Genomic DNA, 16,977 nt, shown 5'->3' on the forward strand with positions numbered 1-16,977 from the left:
ATAATGGTAAATGTAGACAAAGACAAAGTGGTATGCTAGTTTCAATGGCATACCACATAGAATACTGTTTTTAAGTACTTTAAAATATCTCCCTTCTCCCTAAATGTAACTTCATTTTAATTGTATAAAGAACTGAATCAAAAATCCTTCTTGGATTTATTTTCTGCATATTCTGCCACGGAGAAGGTAACATAAATGAGTTGGTACATTTTCACATTTACTGTCCGTGGCTCAGACAGCCTTTTACCCACATGGCTCCTCCAGGCACTGGGGCCTGCAAGGCAGATGTTCTTTCCTTTGAGACCGGGAGCCAGTCTCATCAGGAGCTCTTCCCTGCTGCTGGGGCTCTGGCTTAGTGCATGTGCAAGAAGATGCACTGTGGCCTTGAGCAGATGAGGAGCAGGCAGTGCTAATCTGACTGTGTCGGGATGTTTCTGCTTGTGAACTACCTTGGAAGCACTGACCATGACATCCTTGGTTTTAATTAAAGTAAAAAATAAATGCATTTCTCTTTACCCATATTCAGCATTAGCTTTTTATATGTTCTAGGTTAAAATTGCTTACCTCCTTTCCAGAATGGGGCTTGGAGGCCGACAACTGTGGTTTATAAAATATCTGATATGGTGTATTGTTGACTATTGTCGTCTTGTCTTCAATCTGAAGGATCTGTATCCCCTGCTGCACCATGGAGGAAATGCAGAACTGACACAACTGCAAGACAGTGGAGGAAAGAGGAAATCTGGACGTCACGTGCGGCATATGAAAACCTCTTGATTACTTGTAAAAGGCCATTTTATCTATTGCTTTCCCAGCACAGCACCAATTTTACCTTTTGTCCCAGAGCATTTCACGCAGCCCCCTTTCAGTTTCAAAACTGTTCTGGCCCCGGTTTACTCTGCAACTGGGTACCTCAGCAAACCACTTCGTTACTTTCGCTACCATGTAGTGACCTAGAGACTTGTTTCCAAGTTATTTAACCAATTCCCTCACAAAATATTCATTTATAAAGCATCACATAAAAAGGCATCACATAAAAAGATGCCACTCATCTTTTTCAACATGAAGAATTCAAATACACAATTCTCTTCCTCCTCCTCATGCCCTCGATAGTAGCTGTCTCACTGACTGCCTAGTATGGACCACGGAGAATGCAGAGAACTTTGATAATGCTTCTGCTGCTGCTGCTGGCGATGATGAAGAAATCATAATGACTGCCCCTCATGTACAGCCTCCTTGTGGTCCGCCTATTTTATGTACTTCATGCCTATAACTCACAGAATCTTCGCAGCACCCACGGGGGGCAGCTACTTTTATCTCCATTTCACAGAAGAAGGAAATGGGGCACGAAGAGGTTAAGTAACTTGCCCAAGTTCACAAATATAAAGAATGCGTAGTTGGAGCTGGAAACCATGCAGTCTGGTTCCATGGTGCTGCTCTTATCACTACACATGTTATCTTATCACCTTACCATGTTTATGAAGGGCGGACGCTCAGGGAAGATATTACTTACATACCCAGCTAGTGGGCATCTTTAAGTGGTATTATCAGAACAGCAGTTCTCAAAGTGTGGTCAAGGGCTCGTGACTGGGGTGTTGTCTCTGAGATCATTTTAGGGAATCCAAAGGTCAAAATTATTTTTATAAATAACACTAAGATGCTATTTGTCTTTTTCACTCTAATTCTCTCTAAGTGCACAACTGGAGTTTTCTAGAGGTTATATGAAGTATGATGTCATCACTTTCATAACTAATGGAATGTATGTATATCCTTTGTTTTAAATTTTGTTTTGACTTCTAATATGATAAATATTAATAGATACAACCCACATAAACAAAAGCTTTTGGGAGGTCCTTAATAATTTTAAGGGGTGCCAAGGATAAAAAGTTTGAGAATGACTGCTAAAGAATAATGAGATAAATATATAAAATAATATATTTTCCAACAGTCCATTCATTCATTCATAAACATGTATTCAGCGCTTACTATGGCTATGTTGTGAGGTGCTGAAGATATCGGGTGTCTGACCGTGTATCATAACATTTTTTCCAGGTTTTGATGGTAGTTCTCAACTTACAACTATTCAACTTTGGGTGATTCGCGCTTACAGCTCTTTGCCATTCACGCCCGTGTTACAGTGTTTTGGCCGGCAGAGCATAAACATGTGTTGCCCAGACAACTTTGAGGAAATGGATACCAGCCTTGACTATTGAAGAGAAACCAACCTCTTTGTATCAGAGAAATTTATTTTTTAAAAAGTCACCAAGTGACCCTAACTTTTCTCAAGAGGCTCTTCAAAGAAGTCTGCCAAAATCTAACTTCTCCCCACAGAAAGGTCATTCTGACTTACACTGCTCTGATGAAGTCTCCCTTCTTTTTCTGATTTGGGACAGTTAAAATAATGAAACGATTATTAAGGACAGCATGAGACCTCTAAATGGTACAATATGATGGCGTTGTTACTGTATTATTCAGCTTAATTGGTTTTCACAGACTTTAGAGAAGATTTATGCTGAAAAGTACACATTTGTATTGAATTAATGACCAATTAAGTCTGTTTTTTGTATTCATATCTTTAAAAACATGGGTGCCAGTCCCCTGTCCAAGGATGCAACGCCCTGTCGTGATGCCGGTTCCGTGGGAAAACCAGAATTGATCCCCATCGTTCTGCGTTCTGCTCGGGAACACAGCCTGTGCAGCAGGGCCCTTGTCCTTCCACTCGGTGCTCGGAATGCTAGTGACTCCGCTTCGTCCTCTGAAAGGAGGAGGCCAAGTACACTTTGTGGATATTTGTGAATAAGTTCATTCTCTCCCTAACCCGCCACATACAATAAATCAAGTAGCTGCTGAGTGTTCTGAACCAGGGAAGTTATTGGATAAATTATGTGACACAGCTTTTATCACTGGTACAGGAAAGAAAACAGAGGGGTCTAAGAAATCATGAGTGTCACTGTTATAAATTGTCTACAGCAAGTAATACCAAAAAGGGATTCGAAAAGAAAAGGGTTGGTTTGTTTCAAACAGGTTGAGGGGGTGGCACGCCACTTTCCCCAAGCCACAGACTTGGATCTGACCTTCTGATGTCCTGGGAAAGCACCAAGTCTTATTTCGACGTCAACAAACCCTTCTTCGTCCAGCGACACGACCTCGCCATTGCCTCCATCTTTCCACTTCGGGGATGTCAGGTTATGAACTAGTTTAACTGCTGCTGACTTGTGCACAGTGTTGGTATTTGCCCAGTATATTCCAATTTGAAAGGCTTCCTGGAAAAACAATGCCTCAATTATAAAGTATTTTTCTGAACTTTGATATTTTTACCCGAATTCACAGAAATTTTTTAATATTACATAATAGGTTTTTTTCGGCAAACAAAGCCTTTACACTTTTGTTGCTTTTTTTTATTTCTTTCTCTCTTCATTTCATTGCAACATACATTTTATTTTAGATGTTTTCTTTGATTCATGATGGAATTCATATTTATGGAAGAAGGGGAAAAAACCAAACCCAAATTGTAACTACCCTATAAATACCAAAGACTTAAAAAACTGAAGGTTTCATTGCATATGACAAAAGAATAATACCCAACTTTAGGCCCATGTAAGTCAACATTCCAACTCCATAAGATAACATGATTTAATTATTTTTTAAAATGCAATTGAATAAAGATGTTTATGAACTGAAGTCCCACCCCCCAAAAAAGAAAAGAACTCTCAAGTTATTCTCTAGCAGGAAAAAGATTTCATCAGGAGTTCCTTGTACTCTTTTTTAAAAAATAGATTTATGTGCCTTTTGGAAACAAGCTAGCCTTATCGAGAAAATTCTCTTGTGATGGAAAATAAACTCATCCTGTGAGATTTTGTTCTGTGACTAGGCCTTCCCCCATGTTGGTCATGATGCCACGTCGTCACTGTCAACACTGAGTGGGCATCGTGACTGTGGACATTCAAATCCACTTGCTAAAAAAAGGGGGCCGGACAAAAACGGTGGCTCAGAAATCCTCAGTTCTTACCCATCTCCGTAAGAACCACAACAACGTCTAGGGGTAGGCGCTAGAGCACAGAATGGGGCTCCATGTCCTCGATATACCTGGAGGAGGCCAGTTCTGATGCTCATCAAATATGCTGCACACAATGGAAATGAGAGTGTAATAGTACAAGCTATCGGATTTAACGACGACTCAAACAGGAATGCTGCCGGTGGGCAAAAAGACATCTGAAATGTTTTCGAATATCAAAGAACATTCCATACCCTTTACATATGCAACTTCAAGGACAATTTCCCACAACTGATTCATTCTGTTATGAATATAAATGCAAACTCAGACTAAAAGCTGGCTGTTGAAATAAAAGAATTCATATTAGTTAAAAGAAGTTACAGTACCTGAAAATTAGGAGGGATAATAATCTTGCCAGTGGGAACCTGTAGAACAATCTTCTCTCCTTCAAACAGCCAAAGGTCCCACTTGGACTGATTGACAAGCAGGGCCCAGGGCAGAAGTTCTATCAACAAGGTTCTGACAGGCGGCTTCCAGACTGACAGCTTCACTCGCATCGGGCTATCCCACTGACTCAGCTGCTCATTCCTGTTCCAAATACCGCATCCAAGAGACTCAGTGAAATGGAATGCCTTCAGTATTCATGAAGTATATTTAAGGATTCCAGACACACAGCGCTCCTGTATGACACCTCTTCACACCACAATCATCCAATGTTGAATTTGCATCCAGGAGTAGAAACTTTTCATGCAATTACATTCTGGATAATGAGTAAAGCAATCTACAAAATACATCTACTGGATGATAAAAGGGCAGAATCTGACAGATACGTGAAAATATATTTTTTTTAAAAACACCCCTTTTTAGTATCTAACATTTTTGTGAATGGTTATTTATTAATATTGAAAAATGTGTATAGAAAAAGGTAGCTAGGGAACATTACCTGTCAGAATCCTTCTTATTATAGGGCCACAGGGGTTGAAGGGACTTTCCTGGCCCGTAGAATTCATCGAGGATCTGGCTAACTGAACCTCCAGGGTATATTTTAGTGGCTATTTGCTTAATGAGGGATGTTGAGATGGGCACAGCGCAATGTGAAGGGTCATCTTCTTCTCTGAGAAATGGAAAGAAAAAACAAAAACATCAGATTTCTAAGGTGGTCTACAATTTACTGAAAAACAAACAAACAAACAAACAAACGCCCCCAACTCTAACTACAGACATATTGTAGCCCGACACTTCACTGCGAGATGGAATCAGTGTCTGCTGGTTTAGGGATTGGCAACACAGCGTTTGGATGATCTGGGCCGGGGCCTTCCCTCTTCTGTCCCCTGACCCCAACCATGCTTGAGTGAGACCGCTATTCATCTCTTCTTCCACGGGAGAAATTATGTGCCAATTAAATTTTCTGATGACCCCTCATTTATTTCTAAGCTTAATGAAAGAGGCTGAATTTTGTTTAAAACAATAGAAGAGAATAAGAGAATACTAGGTAGGATAATTTAAAAACAACATTCTCATAAGATAAGAAATCATACAAAAAACTGTATCCTCCCTCTCCCCCCTCAATAGTACACCAGGTTAATTTTCTACTGAATTTCTCTTAGAAAAATTTAAGGATGTTTCCAGTACCTTGCTTGAAATGTTAGGTGATGTACGAGGTCAGGTTCTATGTTTTGCAGTGGTTTTTCCTGCCCTTTTCCTGGAATAACTTGTGTCTCGCTCAATCCCAGACTCCTTTTCTCCAAATGTATTATAATGGGGTCTGGAAGATGACTCCTCATGATAAAAAGAGGGCTGAACACAATCTGTAAAAATAAAAGGGCAGAAGAACTTTCATATTTGTTCTGTTGCAGTATTCCAGCTGTTTGATGCTGAAACAAACTTGCAATAAATCTCTTCCCTGGGTCACTCTGACCTTAATTTATTTCAGCACAGGAAAGGTCAGAGTCATATACCATATTTTAGGACTGGAAAGCACTCACCATTCGCTGCTGCACTTGAGAGTTGGGTTCCAAAGTCAAAACTGTGCACCAGACATAAATAATGGAACTGTTTGAAGATGGCACCTGCACATGAGATAGGACAGGGTCCCATTAAACCCGAGTTTACTAATTAATCAACATAAGGCACAGATATAATATTGGTTTAGAGGATTAAAAAGTCTGAAGTTATAGAAAAAAGCCACAAAAAAAGAAAACTAAGCAAAAACAGACTTCATTACGGCATAAAGTGAATGTGCAGCGAGTTAGTGGGGCCAACTCTTTCCATAGAGACGCGGGGGTTTCTAGCTACGAGGAGAGACTGACATGAGGCTGAGTGGGAGAATGAAAGAGACGATTCGTCCTTTATGGGAATTAAAGTGATGACAGCGGAGGGAGAGGAAGAGGTAAAAAAGTAACAGATCGACGCGAAGATTACTGAGGGGGGAGACACCCTTTGCCTGCTGCCCCCCACGGCCCCCAGAGCTCTGTGCGTCACAGTCTTTTCCAAGATAGAACTCGCCTCAGTCTGGGAGGGGCAGCGTCTTGGCCACAGGGCCTACTGGACCAGATACAAGCGTGCCGTCATGGGATGGGAAGGGAACAGTTGGGAAGTAATTCTCAAAGCCTCTTTGTATTATTTCAGATCTCCCCTCTTTTACACACATCCCCTTTTAACAGAAAGTGTTGTATTAAATAAAGAGCATATTGAGAAATGTTTAATTTCAGAGCCGTTCTAGTCCAGACTGCAGTACTTTGCGTACCTGAATGACGGTGCTGTGCTCTGGGGCCTTGGACTCCAGGCACACGTCTCTCGACCAGTCTTCATCTCCCTTGGCCTTCACGCACAGTTCCGTCAGTTCACTGTTTTCTAGGATGTACGAAGGCAGTTTCCGTTTGGCGGTGAGGCAGTCGAAATGCTCCCGAACCACAGCCTGTCCATCTTGACCAACGTAATGCTGAACCACTTTCAGTTCTATGCTTTGAGATAAGTAACTACAGATGATCTGTCGCCCACAGATGATAATCTGAAGGACAATAAATAGATAAGGCCTCGTCAATTCAGATTTCATGAACTGGAAATATGTAATTGTTCAGAGTAACTTGTGTTCCTTTTTTTTTTAAAGACTTTATTTATTTATCTTTAGAGGGGAAGAGAAGGAGAGAGGGAGAGAAATATCAATGTATGGTTGCCTCTCATGCGTCCCCTGCTGCGAACTGGCCTGCAACCCACGCATGTGCCCTGACTGGGAATCGAACCGCAACTGTCTGGTTTGCAGGCCCGTGCTCAATCCACTGAGCAACACCAGCCAGCGCTTGTGTTCCTTTTAATGAAGAGAAAATGAAGTCGTTAGCTTATTTAGAAAGTATGAGAAGAAAATGAGGCTTGAAAGGAGAGAGGGATTTGTCTCTGCTGAGTTTGCAGCATTCAAAGGGCAGACAGACAGGTGGGGTCCAGGCCCAGCTGGAAGTACTGGCCGAGGGCTTGAGAGTGAAGCTGAGGTTGGAGATGAGAGACTTATGAAACAACAGGCCTGCAAATGGACACAGAAAGAAGGCAGTTTACTTGGAAAAGAGGGTAGCGGCTCAAACGCAGCAACTGACCAACAGGCAGGGGACAGCTGTCAGGGCAGAGGTCAGAGAAGGGGCTGAAGAACAAGGGGTGAAGGAGTGTGGTCATGAACCAGGAGACTAATGCTGCAGAAGCCACAGGGGAAGAGAATGACCGAGAGGTGGTAGTCAGTGGAACCAAAAGTCGCAGGAAAAAAGGACGGGGACTGGGAAAAAGACCTCGGCCCTAGTAGCTGAGAGGACAACTGGAATCAATCCATGCCCTGGAGCTGACTTCTAAGGGTTGATTGTATTCTTAGGTGACAAGAGATCTCTGTACAAACTGATAATACGAACAACTGTTACACAGATGCCTAATTATATTTGCCTTTACTCAGGTTTTTCCTATAGTGTAGAAGCATGTATCTTTATAAAACACAGGTAATTATCCATTAAACCGATGGATTATCTAACTTTTCATCCAGCTAAGAGTACAGTTCACAGTAGGCATTAAGAAATATCTCTTAAATTGGCTGAGAGTGAAAAGACAATGCAAAACTTATTTCTATAAAAGGAGGACTTTTAGAAAGCGAACCTTCTGTAATCCGAATGCTCACCGTGATGGGGCAGAACTCCCAGCAGGCGCCTTTCCCTGCCTGCACACATAATGCATGTGGACAGGTGTCTGCACGCATCCCCGAACCTGACTGGTTTTGAAGAACGCTGACTCATAAAAAGCATTTTCACAAACTCATTTTTTTCATCTCACGGCGACCTTACAAAATCGGTGCTGCAGACTCCTCACCGTAACAAGGGGAAAACGGAGGCACAGAGATGTTGAACACCTTGCCCAGTGCCACGTAGACTGGCCTACAGACTGAGCTGATAATCACGCTTGACAGTCTATCTTCTCGTGAAATTAATACCTACCAATAATTAAGAAAACTTAGAAACTATAAAAAGAGGATAAAGGCTGCCAACTGTAATGTAAACGTGGCAGACACCAGTGGTTTTGTTCCAAACAGCTGGACCTTCCTCCTCCACCTTGCTACTAAAAACCGTGGTGTGGTTTAGGTCTCAAAACATAGCACATACTCAGGGAAGACGAACGTCTCCCATGGCCCCAGAGACTGTATCATCACTGCTATAAACTAAGCCCAGTAATTCACTTTGCTAATGATTAGTTTAAGGGGTAAACATGGGACTCCGTTTTGGCTAATAATGTGAAAAAGGAAAGACTGCCAAAAGGCTCTGGGACAGATTTGACTCCTTGATAATAAGGGAAGCACTCTGAGAAGAGAAAGCCCTTCCTCTTCTCTGCCATGGAGGATGTTATGAGAAGATACGAACACCCCTTTGCAGCCATCCTGAAACCTGGAGGGCGGACCCAGTCGGATGGCAGGAAGCAGCTGCAGCTCTGAGCTGCTCACCTGACCAGCCCTGGACCTGCGCTTTTCCTTCTCGTTATGTGAGATAATAAAAGTCAAATAGGAACAATAAAAGTGTCGTCCTCATTAACTTGCTATGAAGATGAAAAGGCCTATTTCATAAATTTAAGCTGAAAACACCCTGATTGACATAGTTTCCTATGTCATTAAGAATATTTTGTAACCATCATTTTTAATGAACTACTATTTACACAGACATGAATGAACTACTATTTAAACTATATTTTGAACAGTAAGGTATAGCATTTCCTTAAACATCTACTGTTTCAACTATTTATTCCTTTGAATTTTCTTGAGCAGGAATACGTCTGTAAAAACCAGATACTCTGATCATTACAATTTTTTAAAAACAATGTTTTCAATATAGCAAACATAACGCTCATCTGAACTATGAGCCCTAACTTAGAGAGCAAGATTTTTTCCTTTTAGCATACGCCAGGGGTTCCAGGACACTCGTGATTACTCTCTAGACGCCACAGCATCACCCAGAGGAAACCTCTGACCGCTCCGAGGCAGCACCAAGCCCCTGCCGCTCTGGATGTGCCCAGGCCCGGCAGTGTCTGCACTGTTCCTGCTTCAGAGCCTTTGGGCCCCCGGAGACAAAGGAGAGAATTTTGCTGTCTGTCTGTCACAGAAACCGCAGAATCTCTGCAACCATCTGGGACTCACTTTGTTTAAAGACAGAGATCATTCTTGGTGGGGTTTTATAGTTTCATTTTCAACTATAAAGCCTGTTAAATAGGCTTTCAAATTTGATAAAAAGAAAGCCTTTACGAGTGGCCAGGAGGGAACACCACTTAGATGAAGGGGAATCCAGAATGGCCGCTCCTCGGTGATGCTCGCGGCTGCTCCCACGCAGAGTTCGGGGACAGCCATGTCTGCTTTTCCTCAAAGTGGCAACACTGACGATGCCTTTATTTGGAAAATTATGGTTAGAATTTCAAGATTAATTTATCAGTTGAAGACAGCTACTTAATTTTTTTTTAAATGCAGGGTTTCTCTTTAATACACATTTCCAGGTTTCACACTAATTCCCCTCTTTCCCCAAAGCCACAAAGATGTGTACTGAAGATTTCCACATCTGATTTTACTTAGCAGGTTTCAGAACTCTTATTAGATCAGTGCCAAGAAGAATAGTGATATTAAAGAATAACTCCAGAGCACCAGATGCACTGGAAAATGATATCTTAACCATGATTAAAAGTGTATGTATAAAGATACAAATATGTACACATACATACATATGTACATTTAAACTTTTAGAATGGTGAAGTTTTCCTCAACCACGGGAGGGGAAGAATGGAAGCAAAGACGTGTGCATGAGCAGCTGTGTACCGTGCAAAGGTCCCAGGAAGTTTTCACTACCTTGGGGAGCTGAGAGGAGTGTAGGAAAAGCAGAGCCCATGTCACCAGCCACTGTTCGAGAGCTGTAGTCAATCTTCTGTTCATCGGGGCACAGGAATGCGGCTAAGGTACATCGAGGAGCTACATGTACTCATCTCTCCAAATGGGGCTTGGTAATTAGGCAGCTGTGGTTTATTGCGAGTTCCTAGGCCCAGGTTGGGTAGAAGGTAAGACGCCAAGATAGGAGGGTATAGTGGGAACCCATGAGGTTCTTCTGGAAGCTTGGTTCCTATCTTCCTCCCTAACCTGGCTAAATGAGGAGGTCCTGTCTCTGATATATAATACTTTAGAACTAATCTGAATGTTAATCTACCCCAACAATAAAATATTAACTCCAATTGAAAAAGATATTGTAAATTTTTGCTTGTGTGTGTGGGGGGCAAGAGGAAGAGGGACAAAGGAAGAAAGGGAAGGATGGAGGGAACGACAAAGAGGTGGAGAGAGAGAGAGGATGAGAGGCTCTAAAACACTGACCAGAAAGGTTTTTCACAACGTCAGTACACGTAGCAGTCTGTCTGCAGTCAGCATGGTGGTCTCCCAAACCTTTCAACATTACCCAGGTTCAGCACAAACCAACCTCATTTGCTTCATGCTGGGTTAATCAAGTGCTGTTCCTGTGTTCCGCTTTTTACTGCCCTGCTAAGATTTTAAAATGGCCCTAAGACAGAGTTCAATCTCACTGAGCTACAAGAAATGCTAACATTCAAAGCGTGGATTAGGTGTGTATGTGCCCTTTGCGACAGTGGGAATGGAAAATGGACTTCCCCGGTTCCTCAGGCGGTCGGCGACACTTCCTTTCAAAAGGGTGGATGCAACACGAGGGCTGCCGTGCTGCCATTATCGCTCTCCAAGTTGTCCTTCTTATTTGGCTAGATTCTACTTTTTTCTTTATAGGTTTATTTATTATAAATAAAGTTGAAGCAGAGAAAAGTGTGAGAGGCAGTCCCCACAAAAAATCACTATCAAGATTAAATGGTACAAATAACATTTGGAAAAATTCTGAATTGTCATTTGGCACAAGATGTCTTAAAATATGTATGTTTGACATTAACAAAAAATGATGAAAAGAATTCCTTAAACTTGGAATGTATGAAAATTATTTTGTTAGTCTTCATTTGAACTCCTTTTTATATTGAGATTTTTAAAAAATACTAATGGTTTGAAAAACTAAGAAAATCAGCAGAAGTTTAGGAACAAATATACAGTTAGTTTTATTTAAAAAATTAGTGTAGTCCCGGCTTCTGCACGGCTAAAAAAAATATCAGCAAAATAAAAAGGGAACCAACTGTATGGGAAAACATATTTGCTAATGATACCACAGACAAGTGTTTGATCTCCAAAATATATAACGTGGAATTCACACAACTCTGCACCAGGAAGACAAATAATCCAATTAAAAAATGGGCAAAGGACCTGAACAGACACTTCTCCAAGGAGGACAGACAAAGGGCCCAGAGACATATGCTCAGCATCACTAGCCATCAGAGAGATGCAAATTAAAAGCACAATGAGATACCACTTCACATCAGTCAGAATGGCCATCATAAACAAATCAACAAATAAGTGTTAGTGAGGATGTGGAGAAAAGGGAACCCTAGTGCACTGCTGGTGGGACTGCAGACTGGTACAGCCACTGTGGAAAATGGTATGGAATTTCCTAAAAAAAAATGGAACTGCCTTTTGATCCAGCAATTCCCCTGATGGGATTATACCCTAAGAATCCCAAAACACCAATCCAAAAAAACCTATGCACCCCAATGTTCATAGCAGTGTTATTTACAACAGCCAAGTCCTGGAAACAGCCTAAGTGCCCTTCATTAAATGAGTGGACCAAAAACTATGGTACATTTACACAACGGAATGCTATGCAGCAGAAAGAAAAAAGGAGCTCCTATGCTTTGTGACAGCACGGATGGAACTGGAAAGCATTATGCTGAGTGCAATAAGACAGGTGGTAAAAGACAAATACCATATGATCTCACCTATACATGGAACCTTATCAACAAAACAAAGAGATGAGCAAACTAGAACCAGAGACATGGAAATAAAGAGCAAACTGACAGTAACCAGAGAGGAGCGGGGAGAGGTATAACTGGGGAAAGAAGGGGAAGGGTCAAGCCAAGGAACATGTGTAAAGGACCCAGGGACAAAGATAATGGGGGGAGGAATGCGAATGGGAGGTGGGGGGGGTGAGTTGGGCAGGGGAGTGATGGGGGGTAATTGGGGACAACTACAATTGAATAACAAGAAAAACAAACTACTGTAGCCCTAACAAGAATTTGGTGAGACAAAACAATAAATTTTGGTTAAAGAATAAAATATATCTTTTTAGTTTGGGAATATGCATCAACTACGACAGAAACATTCATACCCTTTGCTCAGGTAATTAAATTTTATAGCAAATTATACAGGATCTGGCACAAATAATGCCCTTTTCATTACAAAATCTTTTATCACAAAATCATAAGCATGTAATTCTGTAACATAACAACATCACACTCAAGCACACCATATGATATTTTAGGTGAAATGTCCAAATTAAAATTGTAAATTATTACACCCATATTATTACCCTACCAACAACTCTCAAGCAGGCGTTACTTCAGATGGACCTTGTATTAGGGAGAGACTCAGATCATGAACATCTGTTTAGACACAAAGATGTTTATTTAAGAATTTAGCCCTAGCTGGTGTGGCTCAGTGGACTGAGCGCTGGCCGGCGGACCAAAGGGTAGCTGGTTTGATTCCCAGTCAGGGCACGTGCCTGGGTTGCCAGCCAGGTCCCCAGAGTGGGGCATGTGAGAGGCAACCACACATTGATGTTTTACTCCCTTTCTTTCTCCATCCCTTCCTCTCTGTCTAAAAATAAACAAATAAAATCTTTTAAAAAATGCCTCATTAAAAAAAAAAAAAGGATTTACTATAGTGACAAATTGGAAATTACCTAAAAACCTAACAACAAGAGAATGTCTAAGTGTGTTTCAAGGTATCAATTGGTAAATTATTATGCAACCATTCAAAAGAAAATTTCAGGAATTTTGGGTAACATGAGAACATAAGCATATATAATGTTAAGTGAATAAAAGAAACCGAGCTGAAAAATTATTGTAGTCAGATCTCAAGTTGTTTAAAAATATCTACATAGAGCCCTGGCTGGTGTAGCTCAGTGGACTGAGTGCGGGCCTGCGAACCAAACAACCGCAGTTCGATTCCCAGTCAGGGCACTGGGTTGCAGGCCAGTTCCCAGCAGGGGATGCAGGAGAGGCAACCATACATTGATGTTTCTCTCCCCTCTAAAGATAAATAAATTAAAAATCTTAAAAAATATATCTACATAGAAAAAAAAAGAAAAAGAACATTATTTTTTCCAAAGTAATAATAGCATTTATCTTCGGGTGGTAGAATTATGGTTAATTTTTATTTTCTTCATTAGAGTGTTCTGTATTTTCAGAAATATTTTATAATAGTTAATGTAAAAATAACAAGAGTAAACTAACATTTATTGTGTATTTTCTTCCACACAAAAAATAAAACCATGAAAAGATTAAGAAATCTGCCGCCCTGGCGGTGTGGCCTTGTTCGGAGGGCTGTCTTCTAACTGAAAGGCTGTGTGCTTGGCCCCCTGGCCAGGCCCACATGGAAGGCAACCAGTCAGTGTTGCTCTGCCACGTGGGTATCTCTCTCTCTCCCTTCCTCTCTCTTTAAAAAGCAATGAAAAACATGTCCTTGGGTGAGAATAAAAAAAAGAAATTAAAAACAAAAGGAATTTGCCTAAGATCATATAGGCAATAAGTACTAGTTCTGGGAAACCTTTTATAATTGAAAAGATAGGTAACATTTGTGAGAAAATTTTTAATGTATTTTTCATGACCAACTTTTGTGACTTTTGTTACAGTACTGTAATATGTCTTTTCTGCTCAGGAATATTAAACATATTAATTTATCCCTGAAATTTAGTATTTCTGGAAAGTATGCAATATTCATGAACGAACGAGGTACTACTGCAGTAAATCAAGTCCAACCGGTGCTACCCATGCCTCGTCATACGTCATTACTGCAATCGTCACAGAAGTTCGTCTGGTGATGCCAGTGCACGCTGCACAAACCCATTTAATCCCCACACTAACTTCCTGAGGAAGGCACACTGACTATCCCTACCTTACAGATGAGGGAAGTGAGTCACAAAGGTTAAAAAACTGAATCACACAGTTGGCAAGGGCAGCCAGCCAAACTGCCTGTGACCTTACCCACCAACACACAGTGTGAAAACCGTCTCCTCATGGAAGAACCCTGCCATTCCACTAACTGGTAAATGGTCTAGTAACCACATGCAAAAGAGCTGAACTAACTGGGAAGGTTTAGACCAGAGCTGTGATAGTCAGTGTGGCCCCGGGACCAGAAGCATCACCTGAGCACTTGTTAGGAACACAAATGATCACGTCGCACTCAAGACCTACTGAATCTGGTACTACGGGAGTGTGGCCCGGAGACCTGTGCTGTAACAAGCTGTCCAGAGGACAGTGATACACTCCCAACTCTGAGAGCCACCAGCCTAGAGAGAAGGAAACTAAGGGAAAACATCCTAGCTTCCCTCAGAGTTTTGAAGGGCTGTAATATAGAGGGGAGTCCTTACGACGAATTATCATGTGATTGTTCTGCCTACCTCATGTTCTAAGGAATGGTAAAAACTAGCTAAATGGTGCTGATTTTGACTCAAAATTAGGAAAAATCCTTCATTAGTAGCTGGAAGTAACCAGCAATGAAAGGGTTGCTATAGGAGGGGACGAGCCTCTCGTTACCTGTAGCATTCAAAGAGATGCTGAACAACCACTTCCCAGGCATGCTGATGCATGAGAAGGTGAACAAGGCATTCTTGGAAGACCGTAAGTGGCAGAATCATAAAACCAGTCTGCATTAATTAGGTAGATATTTGCTGAAAGTTCTGAGGGCAGATGGGAGTCCATGACACTTCTTGTTCTTAGGACTTTCCAGCACAAAACTCACACTAGTTAGGCTGGTCCCCTCGCTGTTTACTTAAAATGCCTTTCCTTAATTCAAATCCTACATGTTTTCCAAAGCCCAGCTCAAGTCATACCATCTTAGTGAAACCTCTGAACTCCCTTCACACTAGTAGTTGCACACACTGTTAGGTTAATAAGACTTTGTAATTCAGGGGCAAAGATTTTGTCACATTTGTAGCATCTTTCATTTTACCCAGTTCCATTGTAGCCAATCAGCTGATTGGGAAGACTGTTTATGCTTCTTCTCTGAGATTCCTCAGTTACAGTTCTCACGTCACTTCTGTTGCCCACAACAATGAGAACATGCCATCCAGCTCCCTGAGTAGGTGTGGACCAAGAACATACATGGTGTGGGCCCTCCTGCTCACCTTGCCAGTGGCTTCCTACTTACCCTCTGGCAGAGAGCAATGGAGTAGAGCCCCTGCTGCTCACTACGGAGGGCTCCCCTGTTCCTCTGGCAGGGACTGAGTGCTGTTCTATCATGTCCTCAGTTCACATAAGCTCTGGACGGACTCTTACAATCCAGATGCAGATGTGTATGTTAAAACTCTTATGACAAATCCAGTTATTATGTGTGCAGCGAAGCCAGTTTTCAAATTTTAATACTTCCTTTTTTTCTTTCTACTCTTTGTCATATGCTCCGTTCTTGAAAAACATCTTTTAAAAACCACATTTTCACATCTTAAGAACACAAAAAAAGCGTCAGATACTTTTTTTCCCTTTGCAGTCTTAGAACTTCAAAAACAGCCAAAAGGAAGTTTTATAAAATACGTAAAAATATGTGCTGAGAGCTGAGGTTTTATATGCCAAGAGTTAGACTGCAGTGAATTTTTACTGCAGTTAATACCGACTCCTAGGGAGGGGAGGCCTCCTGGAGACCCAGGCCCACTGGGTCTCGGGAGAGCATCACAACACTTCCCAGAAGAGGATCCCTCCATGCACGGGAACCGGGCTGGTGACCCGCTGTTGGGTCACCCAGGGTCCCCCGCACCCTTTGCTTCTCTTCCTTCTCAACAAAGGCCTCTTGGCCATTTCACAGCTCATTAGCACCTCTACCAGAAGGTAGGTGGTGACAGGGAGAAGAGGTGAAACTAAAATCAGTAAATTTTACTGCTCGTTAGCAGCTCTTGTAAAAGACTGGGACAAGGGGTCCGAAGCCATCGCCATCATCATCAGGATCATCAACAAGCACTTATTAAGAGCTCAGGTGAATGGCTGTAGTAGGTATAACTAGGCATACCACTGCAATTCTTTTTGTGGTTCTTTTCATTTCTCTAAGTTTCCCTTCCATTAAGTACATACATCAAACAATTAAGGGCTGTCTGGGTTGTGAACACAAAGGAGCTCACCTGCTTCTGCACTCCACTGAGCTGCTGGACCTTGATGATGAGTGAAGCCGTTCGACCCTTGTACTGAATGGTTCTAATGAAAGTCCCGGCATGGTCCACACTGAAGGGCTCTGACCAACGCCAGTTGCCCCAGCCTTCTATGCAGATGTGTAACAGCTGGAGGGAAAAACAATAATCATCATAATGCCAAAAGTGCCAACAAAAATCTCGCCCTAAAATGAACGTCTCTGT

The 16,977-nt window shown here is 41.7% G+C and overlaps 1 protein-coding gene across 9 annotated transcripts in view; it reads right to left on the reverse strand.

Annotated features, from left to right (window-relative positions):
- Positions 1-16,977, reverse strand: part of VPS13B (vacuolar protein sorting 13 homolog B) — a 700,507-nt gene that overhangs the window by 57,501 nt on the left and 626,029 nt on the right. For all 9 annotated transcript variants that reach the window (XM_053660831.1, XM_053660829.1, XM_053660828.1 and 6 more), the window contains 8 exons: positions 16,747-16,902; positions 6,738-7,001; positions 5,977-6,060; positions 5,624-5,799; positions 4,935-5,105; positions 4,378-4,579; positions 3,072-3,260; positions 565-711 (listed from right to left, as the gene is read on the reverse strand). In XM_053660831.1, the coding sequence (XP_053516806.1) occupies positions 565-711; positions 3,072-3,260; positions 4,378-4,579; positions 4,935-5,105; positions 5,624-5,799; positions 5,977-6,060; positions 6,738-7,001; positions 16,747-16,902 (1,389 nt within the window). The remainder of the gene's footprint in view (positions 1-564; positions 712-3,071; positions 3,261-4,377; positions 4,580-4,934; positions 5,106-5,623; positions 5,800-5,976; positions 6,061-6,737; positions 7,002-16,746; positions 16,903-16,977) is intronic.

The sequence above is a fragment of the Artibeus jamaicensis genome, unplaced genomic scaffold, assembly GCF_021234435.1.
Source record: "Artibeus jamaicensis isolate MK-2021 breed Jamaican fruit bat unplaced genomic scaffold, CSHL_Jam_final scaffold_916, whole genome shotgun sequence".
In the NCBI taxonomy this organism is placed as follows: Eukaryota; Metazoa; Chordata; class Mammalia; order Chiroptera; family Phyllostomidae; genus Artibeus; species Artibeus jamaicensis.